Source organism: Sesamum indicum, linkage group LG5 (genome assembly GCF_000512975.1).
Source record: "Sesamum indicum cultivar Zhongzhi No. 13 linkage group LG5, S_indicum_v1.0, whole genome shotgun sequence".
Taxonomy (NCBI): Eukaryota; Viridiplantae; Streptophyta; class Magnoliopsida; order Lamiales; family Pedaliaceae; genus Sesamum; species Sesamum indicum.
In genome coordinates, this window is record NC_026149.1 from 6,850,471 (window position 1) to 6,878,297 (window position 27,827).

Sequence of the window (27,827 nt, forward strand, 5' to 3'; positions counted from 1 at the left end):
AACTACAGTGACAGAATACTTTAGAAGATAGAATAATAGACTACAAAGGAAAACAGTAGAAGGAGATAAAAAAATTTGACTCCTCAAGCAATTATAGTAAATAACGTAAAACTTAGAGACCTTGAAGGATGAAAAAAATACAAGTTATATTTGATATCACTAATAAAGAAAACTATTTTCCTTGTGATGACTTATATCATATGCAACAATTTGCTAGTTAGAAATAGTAAGCTATGAAATTCTAGTTACAGGAAGAGAAATGGGCGTATGACTTTGGGATAAATTTTCTCGAAAATAATAAACTATGGGTAAGGAAAGGTAAACCATATGGAATTCAGTCTGGATAGGGTTATCATAAGTATTGAATGACTAGTCCCTTTTCTATTTACATATCTATTGGTATGTTATATGATCAATATAAAATAAAGTAAGTTGCAGCTTATATTGATTCAGAATCAGGAATTTGTATAACAAACTTTGGAGTTTTCCCTAAAGAAACAAGGGAAACCTTACTCAATATTGCATCTTAATACTCAATTAAGAAATACAAGTAAAGATCATGATTGGAGGAGCAGCCGGAACACCATGGTTTAGGGTAAATACCTATCTACTTTCATGATATAGGTGGTAATATCTTGTTTGGTAACAATTTCATTCAAATATTTACAAGAAATATACAGGAAATCAGAGGAACCCGTTAATTTTTACTACTAACTATGGTAGTGAGATATAGGTTTTGCAATGAGAAATAACATTTAACAGGATAGTGCCCATAAATTTTCGCAACAGCGTGGTGATTTTGATGCCAAATTAACTTATCTAAAAATGTAGGGTAAGAGGAAATTCGGAAAAGCTCTTTTGTCTTTCAGGCAACAGGGACTCATCGATAGTGATAGCTTCTACGAGGAATTTGAGGATGAAATTAAAAACCTCAAAGAAGCATTACAAGAGATAAAGATACTAGATATAAGTGAGGAGAGCAATTTTCCCTCGAGAATGTCAAGAGGCTCATCTAAAGGAACTTTGGTGAAAACTCTCTAGTCTAATGAGATAGGAACAAGATCGAAGCAACTCTGAAAGTCCAACTAATGCAAATATGAGTATGTTCGATACAAGCCTATCTAGATGAATATGGAGGAGAAGAAAGATATGCAGGAGATTATCAAGGAGCAGATCAATCTTAGACTCATCAAGCCTGAAGACCTGTTTATAGTAGTCATGGTTTTCTGGTAAGAATCATGGTGATAAAAGGAGGTAAACTCATGTTGGTAATCAACTATCAAGGTATTAAGAGAATATTAGAATTTGATGGTTGCTACAGGCCTGGTAGACAACACTTAATTGATTGCATTAAAGGTGCAAAAGTGTTTTCTAAATTCGATTGCAAATATGATTTTTATCAGGTCAAGATGGAGAGTGAATCAAAAAAATCTACTGCATTCTCCACACTATAGAGATAATATATCTAGAATGTGCTTCCAATGGGATTAGCTAATGCACTCTAGATATTTCAAAGAAAAACGAATATTCTCTCTAAAACTATCTTGACTTTATGTTTGTCTACATTGATGACATACTGATTCTATTTAAAAATATGAAAAATCATATTAAACATCTTAAGATATTTTTTGCTGCATGCCATAAGAAGGATTAGTGTTTTTTGAGAAGAAAGCTACAATCGCAGTCAATAAAATTGAACCTTTTGGAATTGTTATTGACGAGATAGGAATTGAGTTATTGAAACATATTTATAAGAATTTATGCAATTTTCCAAACATGCTCAAAGACAAGAAGCATTTGCAGAGCCTCTTGGGAGCTGTTAATTTTACAACAATCTTTATCAAGGATCTTGCAAAATATAGAAAGGATTCTTGACCACTGTTGAAGGAAACTCAATGTTCAAAGTGGAAGTGGGAAGAAATCACACTCTAAGAGTTAATGAGCTGAAACAGGTTTGCAATAACCTGTCCAAACAAGCCATACCACAAGATGAAAATGAGTTAATAGTCTACACGGGCATCAATGAGTATAAATGGGCAGCAATGCTCATGAAAAAAGACTACTATTAGGGAAGAACCTTATAGATATACAGGAGGATTGTTCTCAAAACAACAAGCCCAAGTCCATCAACGAGAAAGAGTTCTTTGCAGTCTGGAAGACTTTTAAGAAATGACCTTTATTTTTAGTTATTAAAGAATTCATATTAAAAGTTGACAATAGTAATGTTAAGGATTTCTTAAAAAACAAACTAGAATCTAAAGCTGAGAAAACTCATATTATCAGATTACAAGAAGAATGCCAATATTATTGTTATAATATAGTCGTTATAAATCTCACGAGAATATTCTTGTAGATTTCCTGACAAGAGATGGAGGCATATGAACCAAACTCTATCATTTTAAGGCTCAGACATCTAAGAGAAAATTTTAAGGAGCTTGACAAGAAGTTTGGACAGCTAACGGTGAAAGCCCAAGTACCTGACTAAGTTCAAAGAGCAGATCTTGACATTATCCAGATTGTGATAAGGAGTACCATATTGGTTTTTAGCTCACTATGGAATGACCTGATGGAACCAATTCAAAAGGCATCACGCTCGGTGAGGACTCGCGAGTTGAAAGAGCATGACCTTAAACATGCCCTTAGAGTACATGGCTCTAGACCTATAGCGGCAGATTCAAATAACGCTTGCATGAGGCCATTGCCAGACTCTGGTGAAACAGTAACAATGGGATCACAGGAAATGCAAACTCCTAATGTTTCAAATCAACCTAACACCTATGGGATTAAAGAGGGAGAGACTAGCCTTAGGCCAATGACCGAAATCTTTAAAACTAATCCTAAAGAGTTAATATCTTCTTCTTCTATTTGGCAGATTTATCAGAAAATGTGAGAAAAAAGAGTGAACCCAAGCAAGACCATAATCGAAACATCCCAAAAATATAATAGAGTCCGAATGCTATAAGGGTCTAAACAAAGATGTCTGAAAATGGTATGACTTTGGAGCACTAGCTGCAATTCATACTATGTCACCAACTTTCCCAAAAATTTCAAGTGGATTAGTGGGGTGGTCTACGATCCATGGCAAAATAACCCCCACTTAAAACAAGGCGATAATCTTGAGTTAAAGTTCGTATCACCAACTCTAGAAACAGTAGGAAAAGGGTTTCATCTAGCATTTTATTTTATCAAGTTGCAAAGGCTAAACATGGTAGCTTTTCAGCAAAATCAACGTTGGCTTAGAAAAAGCTCCACTGGTATCAGCCATAAATAAGGATGATATTTCTACTACGAGAGCTTGGAGACCATGGGTTTGTCTTACTAAGATGGACAAAGTGAAGTATCCATTTAAAATCCACTCGAACAAGTTGAATGGACCATTCCTATTAAATTCCATGACAGGAAAAAGTATTGAGTTTGCAGAAAGCTTATTTGAAAAGAAGAGGATGTTGATTTGGGAAAACAAGCTGCCAACGACCGAAACTACGAGAACGAAGACATGCAATATGCTGTATGTTGGGTAATGACATAACCATATATAGGCTTGTTGAGAAATAAAAAACGCCCTTGTTCAGGACTTAAGTTCGGGTCACCCAAAAGAAACCCAAACCAAAACAGGATAAGAGTAAAATAAAGAATTTTTACAAGGCGAAGTAAAATCCAGAGAATGTAAAAATTCAAAAGCAAGACTGTCGGCAGATAACATTAAAGACCAATAGTTAAAAAGAATAGAAGCCAACTAGCAAGCACATGGCCGACAAGCCATTAAGGTCAACAACTAGAAAGGACGCGAGGACGGCGAACGCAATGACGTCATCCAAAAAAGATAAAGAGATGACAAACGCAATGTCGTCATTCAAAAAAAATTGAAGTCCGTGTTTGAAGTTCGCAACGGCTACAAATAAGGAAACAATGAAGCAAATGGAGATCATTGAAAGTTTTCTTCAACTCTTCGAAGCATAATTTTTTCAGTTTGCAAATATATGGACTAAAGTTGCTCTTGAAAAGTTGTGTAGGGGTAAAATTATCCAAAATTGGGTCAAAGGACTAAAATTAACCAATTTTGAAAGTTAGCGAACTAAAACTAAAACGAGTAAATTTATAGGATTAAAACTAATAGCAAGCAAACTTAAAGGACTAAACAAATAATTTTTCCAAAAAACTCAAAATATTTTACTTTGAAGAGTTGAAGAAGATTTTCGATGATCTCCATCTACTCCATTGCCTTGATAGTCATCCGCGGACTTTAACACGGACTTCAAACTTATTTTTTGATGATGTCATTGCATTCATCATCTCCTTGTCTTTTTTGAGTGACATCATTGTGCTCATCATCGTCGCGTCCTTTTCAGTTATTAGTCATGATGGCTTATCGGCCATGTGATTGCTAGCTAGCTTTCCTTCTTTCTGACTGTTGGCCTTTGTCATCTGCCGACAGTTTTACTTTTGAATTTTATATTCTGCGGGTTTTAATTCGCCTTGTAAAGATCCTTTCTTTTACCTTATCCTGATTTGATTTGGGTTTATTTTAGTGACCTGAATTTATTTTGTTCAGAACAGGGGTTTTTCCTGTTTTTCATAGCAAGGGCATACATGGTTATGCCATTGCTCTACATGCAGCATATTGCATGTCTTCATTCTTGTAGCCTCGATTACTGGCAGCTTGTTCTCCCGTATAAGCATTCTCTTTTTCTCGAATAGGCTCTCTACAAATGTGGTGCTTTTCCCTATCATGAAGTTTAACAGAAACGATACATTTAACTTGTTTGAGAAAATTCTAAATGTATACTTCACTTTGTCCATCACGGTAAGACACACCCACAGTATCCAGGCTCGTTTGGTTGAGATATCATCTTCGTTGATGTATGATTCTAGGGGAGCCTCGTTGTGGCAGCTTTAATCTTATTCAAAACCACCAAGTCTAGCCTCTGCAGTTTGATAAAATGAAATGCTTGATGAGAAACTCTTCCTGCGGTTTTTGGAGCAGTTATATGAACTTTAACTCTAGAATATCGCCTCGTTTTAAGTGGGGGTTGTTTTGCCATTGATCGTAGTTCGCCCCACTAATCTACTCCAGAAACTTAAAAATTTTCGAAAAACTTGGTGACATAGTATGAACTGAAGCCAGTGTTCCAAAATCATATTATTCTCGAACATCTTTTGATTTAGACCCCTCAAACATCTAGACTCTGTTATATTTTCTAGATGTTTTGACTATGATTTTGCCAGGATTTACTCCTCTGCGAGAAATTAATTTTTTTCACATTTTTTGGTAAACCTACAAAGCAGAAGAAGAAGATATCAATTCGTTAGTATTAAACTTAGAGGTGTCAGTCATTGATCTAAAGTTAATCTCTCCCTCTTTAACCCCAGAGGTGCTGGGTTGACTTGAATCAGCAGGAGTTTACACTTCATGTGACTCAATTGTTGTCGTTTCACCAGAGTCTGTGGCCTTGTGCAATATAAACAAATATCTAAATGCGATATAAAGAAATATTATTTTTCAATAAAACTAGGCTCTGATACCATGTTGAGCGAGTATGATGCAGTAAAATGAGAAAATAGTGAAACAGGACTAAACTGCTTGTTTTAAAGCTATAAAGGGGTAAAAATATCCATAATTTGTTTAGATTCAGTGGGAGGGCAGAAATTGTAGCATTTTTTAAAGATAGGGGACATAAATTGCCAGGATCAAATTTAGAGGCCTTAAAATGCCACCCCTAAATTGTGGGTCATTTTTTGTAATTAATCCCAAATAATATTGTGCTTAATTTTTATATTCTGAAATTTTAGCTAGATAAGAGATTCTGTTCCAGTATAATATGACCAAGGCATAAGTGTCATGCCTGAATCAAGATATGCCTCCAAACCCAACAAATGCAACTTGAGTTGGCATTTGAACTATATAATTTCTCAAACCCAAGGACCCTGCAAAATATGAGAATTTCACCCAAATCCACCAAATGCTGTATGGGTTGTCTTTAGTTCTTTTAACCTTGTCAACTGTCTTTCCGCAATAGTCTTCAACTTTAATGATGGTATTGATGACATATGTAGTAGATCACTTGACCCATGATCGTCACATAGAACTGGGGGAACTATTTAAACAATGTAAAAAAAAATTAAGAAAATAGAGTGAAATTGAAAGTGTTAAAATTTTAAGCAGCACCGCGATGACTAAACGTGGTGCCACTAATTTTTTTTTAAAAAAAATTATTCATGTCACCACGATGGCAACTCGGGTGACTGAACTTTTAAAAAAATATAAAAATTACATTTAAAAAAAAAGGCGATCAAGGCAGCCTGTAATTTGCAGGCTGTTTTTTGGCCTAACATTGCTGCCTTGGGCAGCGGTGACTGCAACATTGCGCCACCGCTGGTTGTTCCAGCGATGATGCAATGTTGCTATTCACCCTCCTTGCAGCTCACACTTATTTAAGTGTGAGCTGCAATTCACTCAACTCTCACCCGAGAGTTCCACTTGAGAGTTAGAGAAGAAGTTAAAATTCGAGAGTTCCACCCCAGGGTTAGAGAAGAAGAAAAAAGTTGAGCAGTGAGATTTTGTAGAGAAGAAGAAAAAATTTAAGCAATGAGAAAAATTTGAGCTATTAAATATTTATATTTTCAGTGATTATGGCTAACTTTGATCCTATTGATACAAGTGTATTGTACGGACAATTAAATCATCGGTCTAAAGATGTGCTCGGAGCTCCAGATACAACTTTATATGTACGACGCGGTGATATATCTTTTTTTCGCGTCCTTCAACTAGCCCTACGTCATATTCGTATTTTGCAAGTGCTCCAGAATATGGAGTTTTTGGGTGCTCTACAGTGTGGTCATATTGAGATTGACACCCACCTAATAACTGGATTAGTCGAGAGATGGCGTCACGAGATGCGTACTTTTCATTTCTCGATTGGCCAGGCAACTGTACCACTGCAGGACATCGCTATCATCTGGGCAGTTCTAGTGAAAGGTAATCTTATTACCGGAGTAGATAAAAGGTATAGTACTTAGTAGTGGCAAAATTATTGCTATCAACAGTTGGGTTCATGTCAGATGAAAATATTTTTAGATGGTCCAAAATAAAATTGACAGTGTTACACGAATATTTACTTGAAAATATGGGTGATGAAGATAGCCCGTTCGAGGTTCTATTACAGGAGGCACATATATGTGCCATGTGCATCATTGGTGGCGTATTGTGTCCTGATGCTACGGGAAACACCGTGTCGCGATTGTATCTACGGCATATGGAGAACATACATGAGGAAGGTACCTCAAATTGGGGTTCAGTAGTGTTGGTGTATCTATATCGGGAGTTGTGTTCGACATCACAGCGAGGGAAAACTAATATTAGCGGTGTCATGCAATTATTATAAATATGGGTTTGATTCTGTATCATAACACTTGCACCCGTTCCCTTGAATAATACTGCAAATCTAGTGCCAGCAATAAAGGACCCTGAAAACATCCTACCTATCCCTCCATATGCTGGACGGTATGAACATTTTTATTTATTTATATAGTTATAAAGAATTTTGATTTCAATTATTTTTCTAAATTTTGCTTTTAGGTGGCCGTATCATATATCTTTTACGCATACTTCTGAACAGAACTCTCCCAAATACCATATACTTGTTCTCTAGCTGCTTTCAAAGCTTGCCATGCCTTATGATATGGGATTTTAAAACCAAATCGATCTTTCACAATCTGCTGGACATATTTTATAACACACGATGGATCTTGACGAACCATACCAAGCAAATATTTTGCAATCATACTCTTTCCTAAGTTATCATGGTCAACAGAAATCTCATTCGTTAGGCATGTATGTGGTCTGACATACCTGGTAATTTTAAATAATCCCATGTTTGATTTGAAAATTCCTCTTAGCATCCAATTGCACCCAGTCTCTTTATCATATTTGCAAGCAACTTTTCACAATTTTGGTTTGCTCTCCAACACTCGGTATTCTCGTCTTGCAAATCGGATGAATAATCTTGTACACTTGCTTTCAAATGGTCCTTACTCTTAAAAATCATTCCGTTGGCAAGCTCTCCAGTATTTGAGGTGTAAAAATTACTCCACTTACCAGTAGGGATATAGATCGAGTGAGCAGGCACTTCTGGATGTGTTGTGCTAAAAAATAGAATACGTGGATATAGATTAGTTCGGTCAAGGATGGCGGGCATGTTCAAATCAAACTAATCTTGTACTTGGCTTGTTGACCCATCTACATTATCACCAAGAATATCTATCATAATTGGTATGCTTACATCACCATCATCTCATGATTATTATCAATCTGGCCCTCAACTTTAACCTCATCTGGTTTTGAGTCTGTTTGCTTAGTGTTTGACAAACTATCGGCTCAGGCTCGGCATCTTGTTTATTGTATTCAGGCGGACCCGCATAATCCAATGGACTTGCATATGCAGATGGACCTACATAATCCAATGGACATGCATAATTCGATGGGCTTGCATATGTAGATGGACTTGCATAATCTTCTTTAATACCAAATCGCGCAATTTCTTGAGTTACTACCGGCAAACTCGATAAATCCTGCGTTATCATAGACATATACATTCCCCACTTAGCAACAGTCGGGTTATCTGGTACAGTATTTTGAATAACTTTCTTGGCTTCGACAAAATATCAATAGACACATATCCATTCACCGGATTAAAAAAAATTTGCATATCACGATCCTTCTTAATTGCCAACAACGTCTCCCTCCTTTGTCCAAAATTAAATGTTATGTATTTAAAAAATAAATATAATTTAAAATCATTCCTATCAAATTCAATTTCTTCATACAAAATTAATTCTAACCCAGTAAATGTAGTACTACGAGAAATTTGCATAAATTCGAGCGGAGGATGATCATAATTTATAGAACCATTCGAATTAATTTATTGACCTCCAAAATACATAACAATATCAATGGTGTTTTGCTCTGCCATATCCTCACAATAAAATAAAATACACATCAAAATAAAATTTTTAATAGTATTATAATAAGATATCACCCTAAGATGATCATTTCATGGCTATTGAGAACGAATTAAATCAGATGGTTCTATTTCTCAATCTTTCTGACTTGCTCCTACGGAACCAAGGTCGAAAAGATTGAAAAAATCAATCATTCACAACCACTGATGAAGGATTCCTCGAAAAGTTAAGGATTAGTAATCTTTTTTAGAAATCGAATGGATTCGCTCTTATACATACGCGAATCAAAGGAACAAATAACATAAAAATTTAATAAATAAAAATAAAAAATTTAATAAATAAAAATCAAATTATTAAATTTTTGTGTTATTTGTTCCTTTAAATATCTTATTATAATATTATTAAAAAAATTTATTTTCATGTGTATTTTATTTTGTTGTGAGGATATGGCGGAGCAAAATACCATTGATATTGTTATATATTTTGGAGGTCAACAAATTAATTCAAATGGTCCTGTAAGTTATGATCGTCCTCCGCTCGGATTTATGAAAATTTCTCGTAGTACTACATTTGATGATTTAGAATTAATTTTGTATGAAGAAATTGAATTTGATAGGAATAAATTTAAGTTGCATATATTTTTTAAATACATAACATTTAATTTAGGACAAAAGAGGGAGACGTTGTTGGCAGTTAAGAAGAATCATGATATGCAATTTTTTTTTTGAATCCGGTGAATGGATATGTGTCTATTGATATTTTTGTCGAAGCGGAGAAAATTCTTCAAAATACTATACCAGATGATCGGGCTATTGGTGAGTGGGTAACGTATATGTGTATGACAACGCAAGATTTGCCGAGTTTGCCAATAGTAACTCAAGAAATGGGACGGTTTGGTATTAATGAAGATTATGCAGGTTCATCATCATATGCAGGTCCATCTGCATATGCAGGTCCATCTGCATATGCAAGCCCATCGGATTATGCAGGTCCATCTGCATATGCAAGTCCATTGGATTATGCGGGTCCATCTGAATACAATGAACAAGACGCCGAGCCTGAAGCCGACAATTTGTTAAACACTGAGCAAACAGACTCAAAACCAGATGAGGTTGAAGTAGAGGGGCCAAATTGATAATAATTATGGCGATGATGGTGATGTAAGCATACCAATTATGATGGATATTCTTGGTGATAGTGTAAATGGGTCAACAAGCCAAGTACAAGACCAGTTTGATTTGAACATACCCGTCGTCCCTGACAGAACTAACCTATATCTGGTTATTCCATTTTTCAGCACAACACATCCAAAAGTGCCTGCTGACTTAATCAATATCCCTACTGGTAAGGACTCGCCAACGGAATGGTTTTTAAGAGTAAGGACCATTTGAAAGCAAGTGTACAAGATTATTTGGTCCGATTTGCAAGACAAGAATACCGAGTGTTGGAGAGCAAACCAAAATTGTGGAAAGTTGCTTTGTAAATATGATGAAGAGACTGGGTGCAATTGGATGCTAAGAGGGATTTTCAAATCAAATATGGGAATATTTAAAATTACCAAGTATGTCAGACCACAAACATGCCTAATGAATGAGATTTCTGTTAACCATGGTAACTTAGGAAAGAGTATGATTGCAACACATTTGTTTGGTATGATTCGTCAAGATCCATCTGTGATATAAAATATGTCCAGCAGATTATGAAAGATCGATTTGGTTTTGAAATTTGATATCATAAGGCACGACAGGCGCAGCTAGAGAGCAAATATATGGTACTTGGGAGAGTTTTTTTTACAAGTATGTGTATGAGAAGTATGATATGACCACCTAAAAGCAAAATTTAGAAAAATAATTGTTCAAAATTCTTTAAAACTATATAAATAAATAAAAATGTTCATACCGTGCAGTATATGGAGGAATAGGTAGGATGTTTTCAGAATTCTTTATTGTTGGTACTAGATCTGCAGTATTATTTGAGGGAATCGGTGCAAGTGTTAAGATACGGAACCATGCCCATATTTGTAATAACTGCATGGCACAACCAATATTATTTTTTCCTCGCTGTGATGTCATACACAACTCCCGATATAGATTTGCTAACACTACTAAACCCCAATTTGAGGTATCTTCTTCATGTATGTTCTCCATATGTCGTAGATATAATAGCGACACGGTGTTTCCCATAGCATCAGGACACAATACCCCACCAATGATGCACATGGCACATATACGTGCCTCCCGTAATATAGTTTCGAATGGGCTATCTTCATCACATGTATTTTCAAGTAAAAATTCGTGTAACACTGTCAATTTTATTCGAGACCATCTAAAAATATTTTCATCTGGTATAAAACCCAACCATTGATGGCAATAATTTTGCTACTGCTGAGTAATATACCTTGTACGTACTCCGATAATAAGATTACCTTCCACCGGGACTGCCCAGATGATAGTGATGTCTTGCTGTATTACAGTTGCCTCGTCAATCGAGAAATGAAAAGTATGCATCTCGGAACGCTATCTGTTGACTAATGCAGTTGTTAGGTGGGTGTAAATCCCAATATGACCACACTTAAAACACCCAGAAATCCCATTTTGTGGAGCACTTGCAAAACACTATTGTGACATTAGACTAGTTTAAGGACGCGGAATAAAAATATATCACCGCGCTGTATGTATAAAGTTGTATCCGGAGTTCCGGACACATATTCAAACCGATGATTTAACTGTCCGTACAACATACTTGTATCAATAGGATCAAAATTAGCCATAATCACTCAAATATAAATATTTTAAAGCTCAAATTTTTTCTTCTTCTCTACAAAATCTCACTACTCAAACTTTTTCTTCTTTTCTAACTCTCAGGTGGAACCCTCGGAATTTTTTCTTCTTCTCTAACTCTCGGGTGAGAGTTGAGTGAATTGCAGCTCACTCTTAAATAAGTGTGAGCTGTAAGGAGGGTGAATAGCAACACTACATCACCGCTGGTACAACCAGCGATGGCGCAGTGTTGCAGTCACCACTGCCCAAGGCAGCGGTGTCAGGCCAAAAAGCAGCCTGCAACTTGTAGGCTGCTTTGACTGCCTTTTTTTTTTTTAATGTCAAATAGCGGTTCTTTAATTTTTACTTTTGTTTTATAAAAAATTCAGTCACCGCGATTTCGCATCACGCTAACATGAATAATTTTTTTTTTAAAACAAATTAGTGGCACCGCATTTAGTCATCGTGGGCCGCTTCAAATTTTAACACTTTCAATTTCACTCCATTTTCTTATTTTTCTTAACATTTTTTAAATAATTCCCCCGACAAAATGATTAACTTTGTCTCTAAAATTAAAGGCAAAGGAACTCCAGTTTCATCGTTCAGCAAACAGCTGTTTGATCATTCCTCCAGAGATGTATGCATTTATGATCAGTATTTCTAGCTCTTTGATCCCATTTTCTCTATAACCAGAACCGATGTTGGCATCGGATTATTTTAACTAGAGGCCAGCCAGGACTCTACGGAGCTGTGATGTAATTTGCCAAAATCAGATGCGTCTTACAAGAGATGATTTACAAGATAAATGGGTGATTCATGCCCTTTCCAAATTACGCTAGGTCTTTATTCTTTCCCAATCAAGAAAATCCCATTACTGCATTATTTACTATTCTATGATGTTTATCCGTGTCGAGTATCAGGATCTGTTCTGGTTATTCCTATAATCATTTTCGGACACAAGTTTTTTATTCATGACATTGATTTTGCTCATTCATAAGACCGCAATGACAAGAATTTTAAACACGCAACTATTTCTTGATTTACCAATCATTTGTAAACTGTAGGGTTGACCCTCAATGCTCCGGGAGATCTTGCAATAAGCCTTGGCACCAGCGACACTGTAAGTTGAGAAAAAATTGTGACTTTAATGTTGAAAAAATGTACAAGAGGTGCTAACACGAGTAATTAATAAATATGCATGCTAGCTTCTCATGGACAACAACACTAAAGATCATAAATAGCCTCTACTCTTCTATAGATTCAAGGAATTTTTCTTGTCATGACTACTTCAGCTTATCCTTATTTCTTGTTTCTTTTCTTTTCTTTTCTTTAAACCCAGAAAGAGGTATCTAGAAGTCATAGGGGCTGACCTAGTAAAATGCATCTTTGATGTCGTAGCTTAGGTATTGGACGTTTTCAATCTTTACCTTTTAAAGATAGCATTTTAGTCCTGTATTTTTTAATTTTCACGATTTCATCCCTTTTTCCGTTGGATCACCCTTCTTGTAGGTGGAAATGAACTTTGTAAAAAAAGAAACTAATTAAAATCACGAAACTAAGAAAATGCAAGCATAAAATGCTACTTTAAAATGTTAAAGACAGAATCACCCCAAATAGCCTAAGTTACGGATCAAAAATGCATTTGAGCTTTTGTTAAACGACCCCTTCATTTAAAAGTTTAAATTATTAGAGATGATAATCATATAATATTTAATCTCTTAACACATACCCTCTCACCAACAAACCGTGCACGTGAAACCCTTCTTTTAAAGACAGGTGGCAATAAGATTCGAATCCAAAACTTCTTGTTTGGTCTAACTTTGATAGCATATTAAACGATCATCACATCTAAAAGTTTAACATATTGGGAAGAAAAATTATTTACTATTTAATATTTTAATAGGATTTTAGTAGGGGGACTGGCAATGAGTGGCAGAAGAACATGATGCCTAAAAACATGTCAACTTCTTTCTTAATTTCTTATCTGCAAGTAAGAATAATTTGACTTCAGTTTAGTTGCAAGTATCTTGATTAAGTCTCATAATATCTCAGGTATTCGGGATATCCAATGACCACAAACCCAGCCTCCAAGGACATATATTTCCTGATCCTGTGGATGCAGAAGACTATATGGTAATGTTGGTCTATAAAAATGGGTCCCTGACCCGTGAAGGTATAGTGCTTATATGTGATATGTCATTTCAAGATAACAATATTAGAGTTCATACTGATAATACGAATACAACTTTGATAGATATTCGCAATAGATGTGCAAATAAATCGTGGGAAGTTTTCAATACATATCTGCAGCAAACACCACCTCTAAATGGTTAGTGGAGGTTTATAGTACGAGATAGAGCTGAAATTCTCTTACATGTTGCTTATAATTGTTCTGATGCTACAGGCGGAAAGCTAGGGTTTTACTACAAGGAGCACGAAATTCTTCCACCGCTCCCAGGTGAGGTTACATAAAATATGTTACGAAAACTAGTGTGTCGATTATTAACCATTAGACACAAAATGTTCCCTCCCATTTTTTCCGATACATTTTAACTGCTACGAGACTGAGAAATAGTTGCCGGTTCGTCTTGCACATAAAAGATTTCAACTACTAGAAAGAAACAATGAAAAGTAGACTATCTTGCTCATGTATTTTTCTATTTGTTGTATTTTATGAAGACCCTTTCATGTTACATATTCAGTTGGTGAGCATCGTTATGTTCTTGAAAATTTTGAGAACGACTCTCTCTGTGGACTGAGGGAGCGTACAGTTAATGAGTTCGATGCCCCTTCTGAGGTTTGTAGCCCGATACACTCAATGCAGTCATTCAACTGCTCTGATTGAGACCTATTGAGACGTGCTATCTATTTATATGCATACATAAACCTGCAGGTTCGAGCTATAATTGAGGGCCAGTTGCTCTCCATGCGTGCTCACGCGGAGAAAATTGGAATGCCTTCTCCTCCAAGGAGAATAATTGCAACTGGTGGAGCCTCTTCAAATAAGTGCATTCTAAGCTTGATGGCCTCCATTTTCGGGTGTAATATATATACAGTTCAACGACCAGGTAAGCTTCAATTTCCCAAGTAATAGCTGAAAGAACGTAAGCATGGTCAAGAAAGAATTAGCATTTTTAGGCAAAGCTTAGCAGTGTGTAGGTAGTGGTTGGACCTGTGTCTTAGTTCTGCCCACCCTCAAAATATCATAAGCATGCCTTGCTTTTTGTTCATTTCTAGTATGTTTTCTATGTTATTACACTATGTAGAGTGCCAATGGTCTTTATCATATATGAAGCTCACTTGGATAAGACTTCTGTCAAGGAGGTATTTTGGATTATTTTGCATTTTGAATTTAAAATGCTCATAAACTTCTTTGAATGAAATTGTTTTTACCTCTTCGATATTGCAAATGAGAAAATTACCTTTCTGTGAAAAAACTAGCAATCTACCCCTCTATACTTTTTAAAATAAAGCAATTTACCACCCTATTTAAAGAGACAAATTTCTTTATTTTAAAAAACGTAGGGAGATAAATTATTGTATTTTTACAAAACACAGGAAGGTAAATTGCTATATTTTTTCATAAAGTGATAATTTTCTCATTTGTAATATCACATGGGGATTGTTTGTATTTTTTTCCCAAATTGCTTCTCCTACTAGTTAGGTTTAATTATAAACTAGTTATATTGACCTTGTGTGGGGGATAAATGCAAGATTGGTTATGTACTATAGGTCACTTTGTGATTCAGTTACCATACTCCAAAAATAACCTAATTTAGTACCACACTATTGAAGATATGGCAAATTTGATACCATAATTTATGAAGGGTTTTAGTACTTTAGTTTCTGATTTGACACTTTTAATACCATGCCCTAACTTTTAAAAATATCATTTCAACACCCTAAAGTTTGATTTCTTGCAGATCTAGTCCCATTGTCTTGAAAATGGTATCATAACTTAAGTTTATTGAAGAAATATATGTGTTTACATTATATTTAGATATTTCAATCCACTAATGGAGGAGACTTTTTAAGAGAATTGAATCGAACGAACGTTTGACTTCTGATGGCAATAGGAAATATTTTCAAATCCTAAAATACAAAGAAGGAATTTCCTTATGGAAATTCTCAGAAAATGTGACAACAATCCGTATAGGGTTGATATGACTCTTCTCACACTAGAAGAAGAACAAGAATGGATGCGGAATTTTCAAGTCCGCCAGACACTACCAGGAAACAGGTTGAGGCGTTTACACTCCATCACCATGGTATAGTATCAGCAAAGAGAATAGAAACGGGTAAAGTCCTTCACCAATACAGTTTTAAAAATTATAATTAAAGGAATTGACTAGAAAGAATTCGAGCCAGATACCTCGAAAATTTTCCAAGATCTGAGAGAAATTCAAAAGATAGTTCAAGGCTATGGATATAGGTGAATCTATATCCTATGAAATTAGAAATTTGAGCCAAAAGGTGGACGAGATGCTTAAGATTCTTCTAGATCTACACAAGAATTTTACATATTTGAAAACAGAAGTTACAGATCTAAAGAGAAACCAAAAGGAAAGTCTTGAGACATCCAGATCTAGACAAGAGCAAATCAGAGATGTCCTTGGACTAGTATCACTTCAATATTAGAAGGGAAAGGCGATGGAAGTTCCAAAACTAAAGACAAAAGACGATATGATCCTTGAAGCCATGAAATCCATAAAATAATGGAGATAACAAGGGCAGATCTATCAGATCTACAAGAATTAGCTGAATCATTTTCACAACTTGGGATTGGTGACTTCGTCAAAAAATAATGAAATCACTCCACTACTACCGTCGTCGTAGGGAAGTATAGGTTCCAATGTTCCTCCATAGGATCATCTAATGAGGGAAAGTACGGATTTCCACACCAATACGACACCAACATTTGTGGGAACCAGACTTAAAGAAAATCCAAGAAGAAACCCAAGCAGAGTGCCAGCAAAATACACATTAGGCAAGGACAATGCTCCAATCCTTGCATCCATACGGCTTTATACTCAATCTGGATGTTATCGACTTTCAAAACATCGAGAAGCTGATAGATGAGTGTGTTGTAGCCATGAAGATAGTAGCAACAATCCTAGAACTCGACAAAGAAAATTTCATCAAATTAGTGGAGTTAAGCTTGGAGGCTTCTGTAAAAATCGGAATTAGATACCAAAGCCAACATCGTTATCGGAGATTCAAAAAACGCAATGGCAGAATGGCTTGAAAGCTTATCAAGATACAGTTCATCGGAGACAGATACTTCGAAGGAAGTATAACAGAGAATGATAGAGAATACACACAAGTCCTCTTTGGCCTTGAGTTAAGGAATATTTGTGCAATAGGTGAATATATCTATTGATTTCCCAAGTATTTTTTCTAGAGTGGAGTAGCAACAGAATTAGCAGCTCCCATTTCTTTACAAAGATCTACAGTCTATGAGGGATATGTTGCTCCAATTCAACCATCGCCCTTCAGATTGAAAGTGTATGTCAGGTAGAAATAGAGACTAATCCGGATGGATTTTCAACCGAGTCAGCATAACTACAACGAGGGAGATAGGCTTCAAACATCTGAAAGCCAGTCAGGATTCTTTTCCAGGATGAACTATGAAAGTATGAAAAAAATCATGCTTCAAGATTCCAACGTCATCCCATTCGATGGATTTAGGATTTGAGGAATTGAGAGAGTCCTCAACCAGTTAGGACTTAACCAGAGGAAAAATCACATAATCTACAAAGTAAGCTCAAGTGAGTTTGTTATTCCTATAGAACTTACGGGTAATGTGATGAAAATGCAACTTTTATTCATAAAAAAAGAAATTTTTGAAGAATTAAGTAAGCTCAAAGTAGTTGTTACTATGAAATGGATCCACATAGGAACTATTGAAGTAGTAATAAAAGCAACTTCTAAGGAAGAAATTAATTCAAAAGTACATTTATCTATAATGGGTAGAAGAATCCATAACTTAAGAGATGGTTGTTTTGAAACAATGATACAAATTTATATGCAAGAAAATTAATGTTCAATATTCATCCTAGACTTGCATACAATCTACCAGAGTAAGATTTAAGTAGAGTCTAAACTCTTCATCAGGATTTTAAAAGAAAAATCTTATGAAAGAAGGTAATAGATCGTATTTTATAACTTATAGAATAGCTTATGCCTTTTTCAATACACATCATTTTGATTTATTTCTTACGAAAGAGTATATTGAGATCTAGAATTTTCAAGGAATTTGCTAAGTAATGACACCAGATCTAATTAGGATAACTAGAATAGGTTGTTGTGATATTGTTATAAAAGAACACCCAATTTTAGAATGAATACTTAGCTGAATTGAGTTTAGAAGCAGAATGTCCTTTTTGAAAGTTAGGATTACAAGTTACAAAGGAAAGGAAAAGGATTTGGTGAAAGCTTTAGCTCCTCAAGAAATTAGGGTAGATAACGTAAAACTTAAATTACCTGAAGGATGGAAAGAAATACAAGTTATATTTGACATCACTAAGTGAGAAAACTTTTTTTCTTGTGACGACTTGTATCATTTGCAGCAGCTTGTTGTTGGTAGATATGAAGGCATGTTAGAATTAGCAGGTCATAAAATTCTAGTTGCAGGATGTGAAAATGGGAGTTTGACTTTAGGGTTAAGTTTTCTCGTACATCATAAATCATGGGGGAGAAAATATAACGGTATGAAATTCAGGTTTTTATGGTGTTACCATAAGGATTGAATGTCGGGTCCTTTTTCTATATACATGTCTGTTGGTACGTTGTATAATCAATATACGACAGAGTACCTTACAGCTTATATTGATTCAGGATCAGGAATTTGAACAACAAAACTTGGAGTTTTCACTAAAGAAGCTAGAGAAATCTTACCCGTTATTGCAAGAGGCAATTTTTCATGAAAATTCTAATAATCAATAAGAAAATGCGAGAAGCAAAGATCATGATTGAAGGAGCATTCAGGACACCCTGATTTAGGGTAAAAACACCTCCCATCTACTTTCATGACATAGGTGTTGATATCTTGCTTGGTAACAATTTCATTTAAACATTTGAAAGATATATACAGGATAATCAGAATCCGTTAATTTTTACTACTAATTGTGATAGTGAGATATAAGTTTTGTAAAGAGAAAAGACATTTAACGTGGATAATGCCCATAAATTTTTGCAACAAACGTGGTGATGATGCCAAATTAACTCATCCAAAAATGCAGGATAAGAGAAAATTTGGTAAATCTCTTTTGTCTTTCAGAAAATAAGGACTCATCGATAGCAATAGCTTTTTCGAGGAATTTGAAGAAGAGATTAAGAACCTCAAGGAAGCATTACAAAAGATAAAATCGCTAGATGTTAGCAAAGGAAGCAAGCTCTTTCTTGAAAATGTCAAGAGACTTATCGAAGGAATTTGAGCGAGAACCCTCTGGCATGGTTGGATAGGAACAAAATCGAAGCTGCTATGTAGGTTAAAGAAGAATGCAAGTATGAGTATGTCTGGTACAAGCCTATCTAGATGAACATGGAGGATAAGAAAGATATGCATGATATTATCAAAGAGTATATTAATCTTGGACTCATCGAGCCTAGAGTTTCTGTTTATATAGCCCTAGTTTTTTGGTAAGAAACATAGTGAGATGAAGAAAGGTAAACCCAGGTAGCTAATTAACTATCAAGGTATTAATAGAATATTAGAATTTGATGGTTATTACATTCTTAGTAGAGAGAACTTGACTGATTGCATTAAAGGCCAAAGGTGTTTTAAATTCAACTACAAATCTGGTTTTTATCAGATCAAGATGGAGAGTGAATAAAAAAATTTATTGTATTCTCCACAGCACAGGGACAATATATCTAGAATGTGCTTCCAATTGGATTAGCTAATGCATCGCAGATATTTCAAAGAAAAATATAATTCTTTTAAAATATATTTTGAGTTTATGTTTGTCTACATTGGCGACATACTGAATGCATCCAAGAATATGAAAGATCATATTAATCATTTTGAAATATTTTTTATGGATACCATAGAGAGGTTAGTGCTTTTTGAGAAGAAAGATACTATTTGCAGTCAATAAAATTGATTTTTTAGAATTTTTATTGATGAGACAGGTACTGAGTTATAAGAATATATTGTGGAGAAAATTCGGAACGTTTCAGATGTGCTCAAGGACAAGAAGCTTTTGTAGAGCTTCTTGGGAGTTGTTAATTTTGCAGGTATCTTTGTAAAGGATCTTGCAAGATAGAGAAACGATTTTCGACCATTTTTAATGAAACAAAAAGTTCAAAGTGGAAATGAGAGGAAATTCACACTCAAAGGGTTCCGGAGCTGAAATAGGTTTGCAGTAATATGTCAAAGCTTATCATAGCACTAGACGAGAATGAATTGCTAGTCTACACAGACGTCAATGGTAGTAGATGGGCAGCAGTGCTCATGAAAAAGACTATTGCATGGGAAGAACCTTGTAGATAACAGGAGGATTGTTCTTAAAACAACAAGCTCAAGTCTAGCACATTAACGAGAAAGAGTTCTTTGTAGTTTGGAAAGCTTTTAAGAAATTACCTGTATTTTTACTTGCTAAAATATTCACAGTAAAAGTTGACAATACCAATGTTAAGGTTTTCTTGAAAAATAAATTAGAATCTAAATTGAGAAGGCTCGTATTATCAAATGGCGAGCAGAATGCCCAATATTATTGTTATAATATTACCGTTATAAAATCTCACAAGAATGTTCTTGCAGATTTTCTGAAAAGACATGGAGGTATTTGAAGCAAACTCCATCATGTTAATGCTGAGGCACTTCAAAGAAAATCTTGAGGAGTTTGACAAGTTTGGACGGCTATCTATGAATGCCCAAGTGGCTGGATAAATACAAAGAGCTGATCTTTGACCTATGCAGATCACGATATAGAGTTCCATATTGGCGTCTACCTCTATGGAACGACTTGATAGAACTAAGTCGAAAGGCACTGTCCTTGTTGATGATTCGCGAGTTGAAGGAGTATGACCTTGATCATGCCCTTAGAGTACAGGGCTCTAGACCTGTAGCATCGGATTCAAGTATCAATTGCACAAGAAAACCGCCAGATTCTGGTGAAATGGCAACAATTGATCATAGGAAGTGCGAACTCCTGATGATGCAAGTCAACATAGCACCGTTGGGTCAAAGAGGGAGAGATTAGCTTTAGGCCAATGACAGACACCTCTAGGGCTAATACTGATGAATTGATATCTTCTTTTGCTTTGGCAGGTTTATCAAAGAATGTGGAAAAAATTAATTGCTCGCAAAGCAGTGAACTCAGGTAAGACCATTATCAAAATATTCAAAAAATATAATAGAGCATGGATGCTAGAGGGATCTAAACTAGAAGATGTTAGAGAATGATATGATTTTAGAGTTCTGGCTTTAGTTCATATCATGTCACCAAGTTTTCCAAAAATTTCAAAGCTTCAGGAGTGGATTAGTGGGGTGGTCTACGATTCATGGCAAAACAATTCCCAATTAAAACGATGCGATATTCTAGAGTTAAAGTTCATATTAGCGGCTCTAGAAACCACACGAAAAGGGTTTCATATAGCCTTTCATTTTATCAAGTGGCAAAGGATAAACATGGTGGCTGCCACAGGCGAGGTACACTTGTATCAGCCATAAGTGAGGATGATATTTCTATCAGGAGAGCTTGGGGACTATGGGTATGTCTCACTAAGATGGACAAAGTGAAATATCCATTTAAAATCCTCTCAAATAAGTTAAATGGATTATTCCTATTAAACTCCGTGACAGGGAAAGATACTGAGCTTGCAGAGTGCCTATTCGAGAAAAAGAGAATGCTTATATGGAAAGAAAGGCTTCCTGGCCACAAGAATAAAGACATGCAATATGCTGCATGTTAGGCAATAGTATAACCATATATGCCCTTGCTGTGAAAAGCAGGTAAACCCTTATTTTAGGACTAAAATTCGAGCCACCTAAAAGAATCCTCAATCGAAAGTGAGACTGTTGGCAAGAGACGACAAAAACCAATAGTCAGAAAGCAGGAAAGCCAGCTGGTTATCATTACTAACAGCTGAAAAGCATGCAAAGATGATGAACACAATGATGTCATCGAAAAAAAATAGGGAGACAAACGAAGTGAAGTCATAAAAAACAAGTTTGAAATCTGTGTTTGAAGTCGGGGGACGTAATTAAGGAGACAATAAAACAAATGAGGATCATCGAAATTTTTCCTCAACTCTTCAAAGCATAATATTCTGAGTTTTCAAATCTTTGTAGTTTTTAAATTTTTAGTTTTATGGGGGGGATTTCCCCATAGTATAGCCCTCTATATGAGAGGCTAAACAGTTTTCTCCTCCAACAGAAGAACAAATATCTATGTAGTATTACCTAGATTTCTTCAATAAAGTTAAGGATTTTGTTCAACTTTTCCACCCAAAATTTTACTAAGTCTCTATTCTGAAGTGTCTCCACGCCCTAAGGTAGGAAACGAAATAGGGTTGTTTTGTTTGTTGCTAAACAGCTAAGTGAACCATCTGCTACAGTAGTGTAGTTGGAGGAAGTCCGTAAAATCGAGGTATTGGAATATCCAGCGACAAAGCGGCCAAATAATATATGAATTTATGGAGGCTTAATTTTATTTTCAAAGAATGTTGGGCATGAACATTGGATAGTAATGGAAATAGTGCTGCAGAAAATAAAAATAAAAATTCAGGGACCAAATTGATACTTTTAGAAAGTTTTAGAGACAAAAATAAAAATAAGATAGCTTAAATTCAATCTATGTAAAGTACAGTGATACCTATCTTGCAATACCCTATACTACTGTACCTGAAATGCAATTTTCTCCTTTTGTGGCCCGGACATTTATATTGGCTCTTAGGCAACGTTGATGCTCTAGTATGGTCCTTGGGCTTAAGAGGGACAGAAAACTACATAATGCATACCCACTAAAATTATGTTAAGAATGATAGTTATTTGCAAATCTTTCTCTCAGTAAAAGTATTCTTCATGAATCACAAAAGGAATAATTATATTTATATTTTTTTTATTCGGCAAATTGTAATTTATTCTTCTGTGTTAGTTGAAAATGGCAAAACACCCCATATAAAAAATAAAATAGTAATTTACCTCCACTAAAGTGTGGAAATGGAGCAAAATACCCCCTTAGGTCATGGGATGTACGTGCAACACGCGCTGCATCTGCGATTTTGCTTAATTTTTTCTTATAAAATGATTTTCGAACAAAACTTCAGTTAAACATCACTGGATAATATTTATTTCACATTGTGTGCAAAAAATTAGCTGGTACCGTTACTTCAATTAAAAATAACTGTATGATAGTTGTTAGTTTTTTGTACACAAAATTAATAAATACAATATTATTTTTATACACAATGTGAATAAAAACATTAAATTTATTATTAAATAATAATATTTTATTAATTAATAACTAAATATTTATTAATAATTAAATATCTATTATCAATTAATAGCTAAAAATTCATAAATTATATATAAAAAAACAAAAAACTAAACTAAGAACCTGCTATAAAGCAGGCCCATTTTCCCATGAACAACAACGAGAACTTGTATTAGATCCGCGCTCCTCCTACCTTTGTCAGTGACTATTATTTTTAAGAACGATTTTGCCTAAAAAATTAAATATTTTCAAACGACAGTATTTTGATAATTTCTCTTTTTTTTTCTTGGACAATATTTAAATTATTTTCCCATTGAACATCTAGTTGAATATCCCAAGGCCCACAGTGCTAAGAAAATTTTGGTTTAGTCTTCAAACATCTTGATAGTGTTTGGATTTATTTTCTGAGTGTTTTGTGGAGATAGAGATAGAAAAATAAAGATAAATAAGTGTGTTTTAAAAATAGTATGTATGTCTAGATTTATTTTTGGAGATAATTTAAAGTAAGTATTATATTTTTAATGCTGTGTTTTGGGAGACAAAAATTACTATTTATTGTCAAATCATATCTGTTTTTATATATATTTATGTATATGTGTGTATATATATATATGTATGTATTTATGCTAAACAGATAAAAAACACGCATCTGAATAATCGCAAACATTGAGTATGTTTTGACTTGTATTGGAGATAACTTGAACATAAAAACAAACATAACGCTTATTTTCTTTTACGGCTATTGCTCATGAAAATCACAAAATTGAAATGAAACGAGTCCATCCTATCTTACTACGTAAGAAGACTGACCTGCTTTATTTCTCTACAACTGAATCAAAAACTGCACACACTTAGGGTTGAAAGCTATGCTGTGTTGCGTCTACAATTTTGAAGAAGACAGAAGATGATGATATCTTAGAAATTCTAGCTCTAAATTATTACTCTCTATTCCTTTGAATAAGATCAAATTCAAAGTACTTTTATAGGCCTAAAAACCTGATAATAATTTCAAAATTTTCGTAAACACATTTAATGCAAAACATAATTCTAAACAACATACTTTATTATGTTTGGCTTCGTTTTTGGGCCATCTCGGAGATGGCCCAAAATCGAAGCAATGTTTGGCATTCAATATTTTGTCAATTTTTGTCTCGTTTCTAGGTATTTTATAACAGTGAGTGGGGGACAAAACTAAAATTTCTCTCTCTTCATTTATAAATAAACTATATACATTTTTATACATATATATAAATATATATAAAAAAGACATGATTTGACAATAAACAGTACTTTTTGTCTCCTCACTACCCAACATCAAATATACCAAACTTATTTTATATTATCTCCAAAAACAAATCCAAACATACACACTATCTCTAACTTATTTTTATTTATCTTTATTTTTCTCTCTCTACCTCCACAAAATACCCAAAAACAAGTTAAAAACAAAACCAAACATTATGTTTGTTTCTGGTAGTCCTCCGTAAGATAGTTATAACTTTCTGTAGACATTTTCTATGGATTTGAAATCTGCACCATTCGAAACTAGACTCACAGAGCTTTAATTTCATATAAGGTTCATTGAAATAGCAAGGGTTTGCATTCTGAAAACGCTTCTCAAAATCTGTTGACTGAAAATAGAAGGAAAGTTTAATTTTCTTTGAAATTTTCAACACTTACTTCTGCTTGGCAGACTCAGCTTCTTTGGGTGCTGCACTCAGGGCTGCTCATGGTTGGTTGTGCCACGAGAGGGGAGCTTTCGTGCCTATCGAATGCATGTACATGGACAAATTGGAGCAAACATCTCTAAGTTGTAAGCTAGCAGTGCCGGCTGGAGATCAAGAACTTGTTGCTAAGTACTCATTATTGATGAAAAAAAGAGCAGAAATTGAGAACGACTTGGTACAGAAACTGGGACGTACCTGAAAATTGAGGATGTGAGTAGTGCTGTGACTTGAAAGTGCAGTAGCTGTTGCAGTAATTCTGATAGTTCCTCACTACATGAGTGTTGCCATTGAGCCACTCTCACATAATTGTGTGAAAATAAGTGGAATGGGATATATATTTGCACCTAACGTAAATAGAATTGATTGCAAGAATGTGTGAGGCAAACCACATCCATATGTTTTTGTCCTCGGTGTTCTTGTGGTATGCATTGAGAGGTTGCTTTGAATTATCGCGTCAAATATACTTCCATCCACAGTAATTAAGGGATTAAATTCATTTCAAGGTTTAAATTATGGGTAGACCTATTAGATTTGAGATATCACAACCACTTTCCGTAACACAAACCTCCTCTAAAATTTATTCAAATTTGGATAAATTAGATCGACAATCCTTAAATTATGTTTTTTTTCTGCAGAGGGATTGTGTTATTTTTTTTTTTTTTCCATAAATTACAAGTATATTCTTTTGTGGTGGTTGTTGTAATTAAAAGTGCACTCCTTATTCAAGAGCAAGAACTAAATTGACCTCCCTTCGAGGGGTATCTATGTAATTTACGCAGAAACTTGCATATATCTTTTTGATCTATTACGTGAATTACATCGACTAAAGAATATAGCATTTCATAGTTAGACCGGGGTTTTGGCCGAGGCGATAAGTCAAGTCTAGTTTTCAACGGCTATTTAGGACATTTCAAAGGTCGTTATAAAAGTCAATTTTTTTATTTTATTTTAATTATTGTAAAAATTCTTATACTAACCACAAACACTCTCAATACTCTGATTTTCGTGCATATACATTTGATTAGCTTGTAGATTACTACTCAAATTTTGGACCATCAATTAGTGTTGATTATCACTTAAGTTGGTTGACCAGGTAATAGAGACTAATTTAATACTTTATTGTGTTTAATTAAGTTAATTGTAGTTTACTTATTTTAGTTTTATGTTTTTTTATTAATTTTATATCATGTTAATTATAAATATTTTCCTAAATAGTGTACGTAGACAAACATTATTCCTAAAGCAGTCTATACCCTGACGAAAGAATAGAAGAGGAGGATATTTGGATGAATTCGTGGCCTTAAATTTTTTAATGGCTACGCATCTAACCTTGCCCGCTGCGTTGACATGACGGAATTGCGGATGCATGACATGAAGAGCCACGGCTGTCACATATTCGTGCAGAAATTAATCTGACTGCCTTTCTGGAGATGCTTCCTGAGCATGTATCTAGTGCTTTAACGGAGGTTAGTCTTTTATTTCAAAACATATGCTCAACCACGCTTGATGTCGCCAAGCTACATGAGTTAGAAAACAGTATTGCCATCATACTACCCAACCTTGAGAAGATATTTTCTTTAGCTTTTTTCGACTCGATGGAACACCTCATTGTGCACCTGTAGCTAAAATCAGCCCAAGCCTATTAATTAAGTAGGTGGAAATTCTTGAAAAAGGAAATTATTGACTAACAAAATCACTTTTAGAAAGTGTCATGTTAGTCATCCTTTATTTAAAATAAAGGATTTTATTTCCTTTTGGATGGTTAAATAAACCTAGATATACAAGGTATATATATGTAATATTAGTTATTTGGAATAACTAATGAATACATAATAAAAAACAAGAAAAAAAATTTCCTCTCTAATTCTCCACCTGGCCGCCCCCTTCCTCTCATACACACTTGGTGTGTTTTCACCCTAATTTTCTTCTAGCACAGAGAATAGAGGGATCCCAATTCCGGTGTGGTGTGGATGCAACTTTAGAGAGTTTTTACGTTGAAGCCTTGCGTGAATGAATCAAACGAAGGAGGCTCGAAATAAATCAAATCAAAGGTAATTCTTGATTCATGATTTATGCATCTCTCGTATTTCATTCAACCATTAACCCCCTTAATTTTATCATCGTTTATTTTATTAACTATATCGAACATTCGGGAACTCTAAGGGTACACCCCTTGGAATTATGATTTTATTGCGTTTTTGTTTCAATTTATGAATTTTATTATTACTGCTTTTGCTTGCGCATTCCCGGGTCGATCCACTCGCACCTCGCAGTGCCTTTCAAGTGGTATCCAAGCCCTGTTTGATGTACGGGTTATGATTTTGTGTGAATAAACACGACAATACGTTCTTTATTGCTTTTGAAGCATTGTATATTTTTTGCTTATTCATGCATAATTATATGTGAAAATTAATTTATTTATTTTTTAAAATTTTGGATGATTTAAGTATTTTATGAAAATTGAACTTTCTAATAAAATACTTGTTTTAATTTCACTTTAATATGTGGAAATAAAAAAAATTGGCATTGTAGCATTGCACTGGCAACCGACAGTGCACAGGGTGACCGTCGGGTGCGTACGGGCGCTGCGCACAGGTAGTGCTGCCGCTACACTGCTGCTGCTGACGGTCGACAGCTGGGCTGTTTCTCACCTTTTTTTTTAAAAAAAAGTAGATTTTTCAATTTCTGCGTATTTTTTAAAAAATATTAATTATTGCTGATTTAATTTTGGAGAAAATTGAATTCTTTTATAATTAAATTGCTTTAATTAATTTGGCTTATTTGCATGCATTGCATGCACGAGGCTTAATCAATTAATTTGGCTTATTTGCGTGCATTAGATGCATGACGCTTAATTAATTAATTTGGTTTATTTGCGTGCATTGGATGCACGAGGCTTAATCATTTAATTTGGCTTATTTGCGTGCACTGGATGCACGAGG

The 27,827-nt window shown here is 34.7% G+C and overlaps 1 protein-coding gene across 2 annotated transcripts in view; it reads left to right on the forward strand.

The window, feature by feature from the left end:
• Positions 1–25,462, forward strand: part of LOC105162188 (xylulose kinase) — a 31,688-nt gene extending 6,226 nt beyond the window's left edge. Inside the window, exons 5-11 of one of the 2 annotated variants that reach the window (XM_011080157.2) lie at positions 12,782–12,837; positions 13,770–13,890; positions 13,972–14,046; positions 14,122–14,175; positions 14,420–14,514; positions 14,611–14,785; positions 24,880–25,462. In XM_011080157.2, the coding sequence (XP_011078459.1) occupies positions 12,782–12,837; positions 13,770–13,890; positions 13,972–14,046; positions 14,122–14,175; positions 14,420–14,514; positions 14,611–14,785; positions 24,880–24,968 (665 nt within the window). In that variant the 3' untranslated portion in view covers positions 24,969–25,462. Of the gene's footprint in view, positions 1–12,781; positions 12,838–13,769; positions 13,891–13,971; positions 14,047–14,121; positions 14,176–14,419; positions 14,515–14,610; positions 14,786–24,851 lie in introns of both variants that reach the window. The other variant, XM_011080156.2, reaches the window with a different exon arrangement.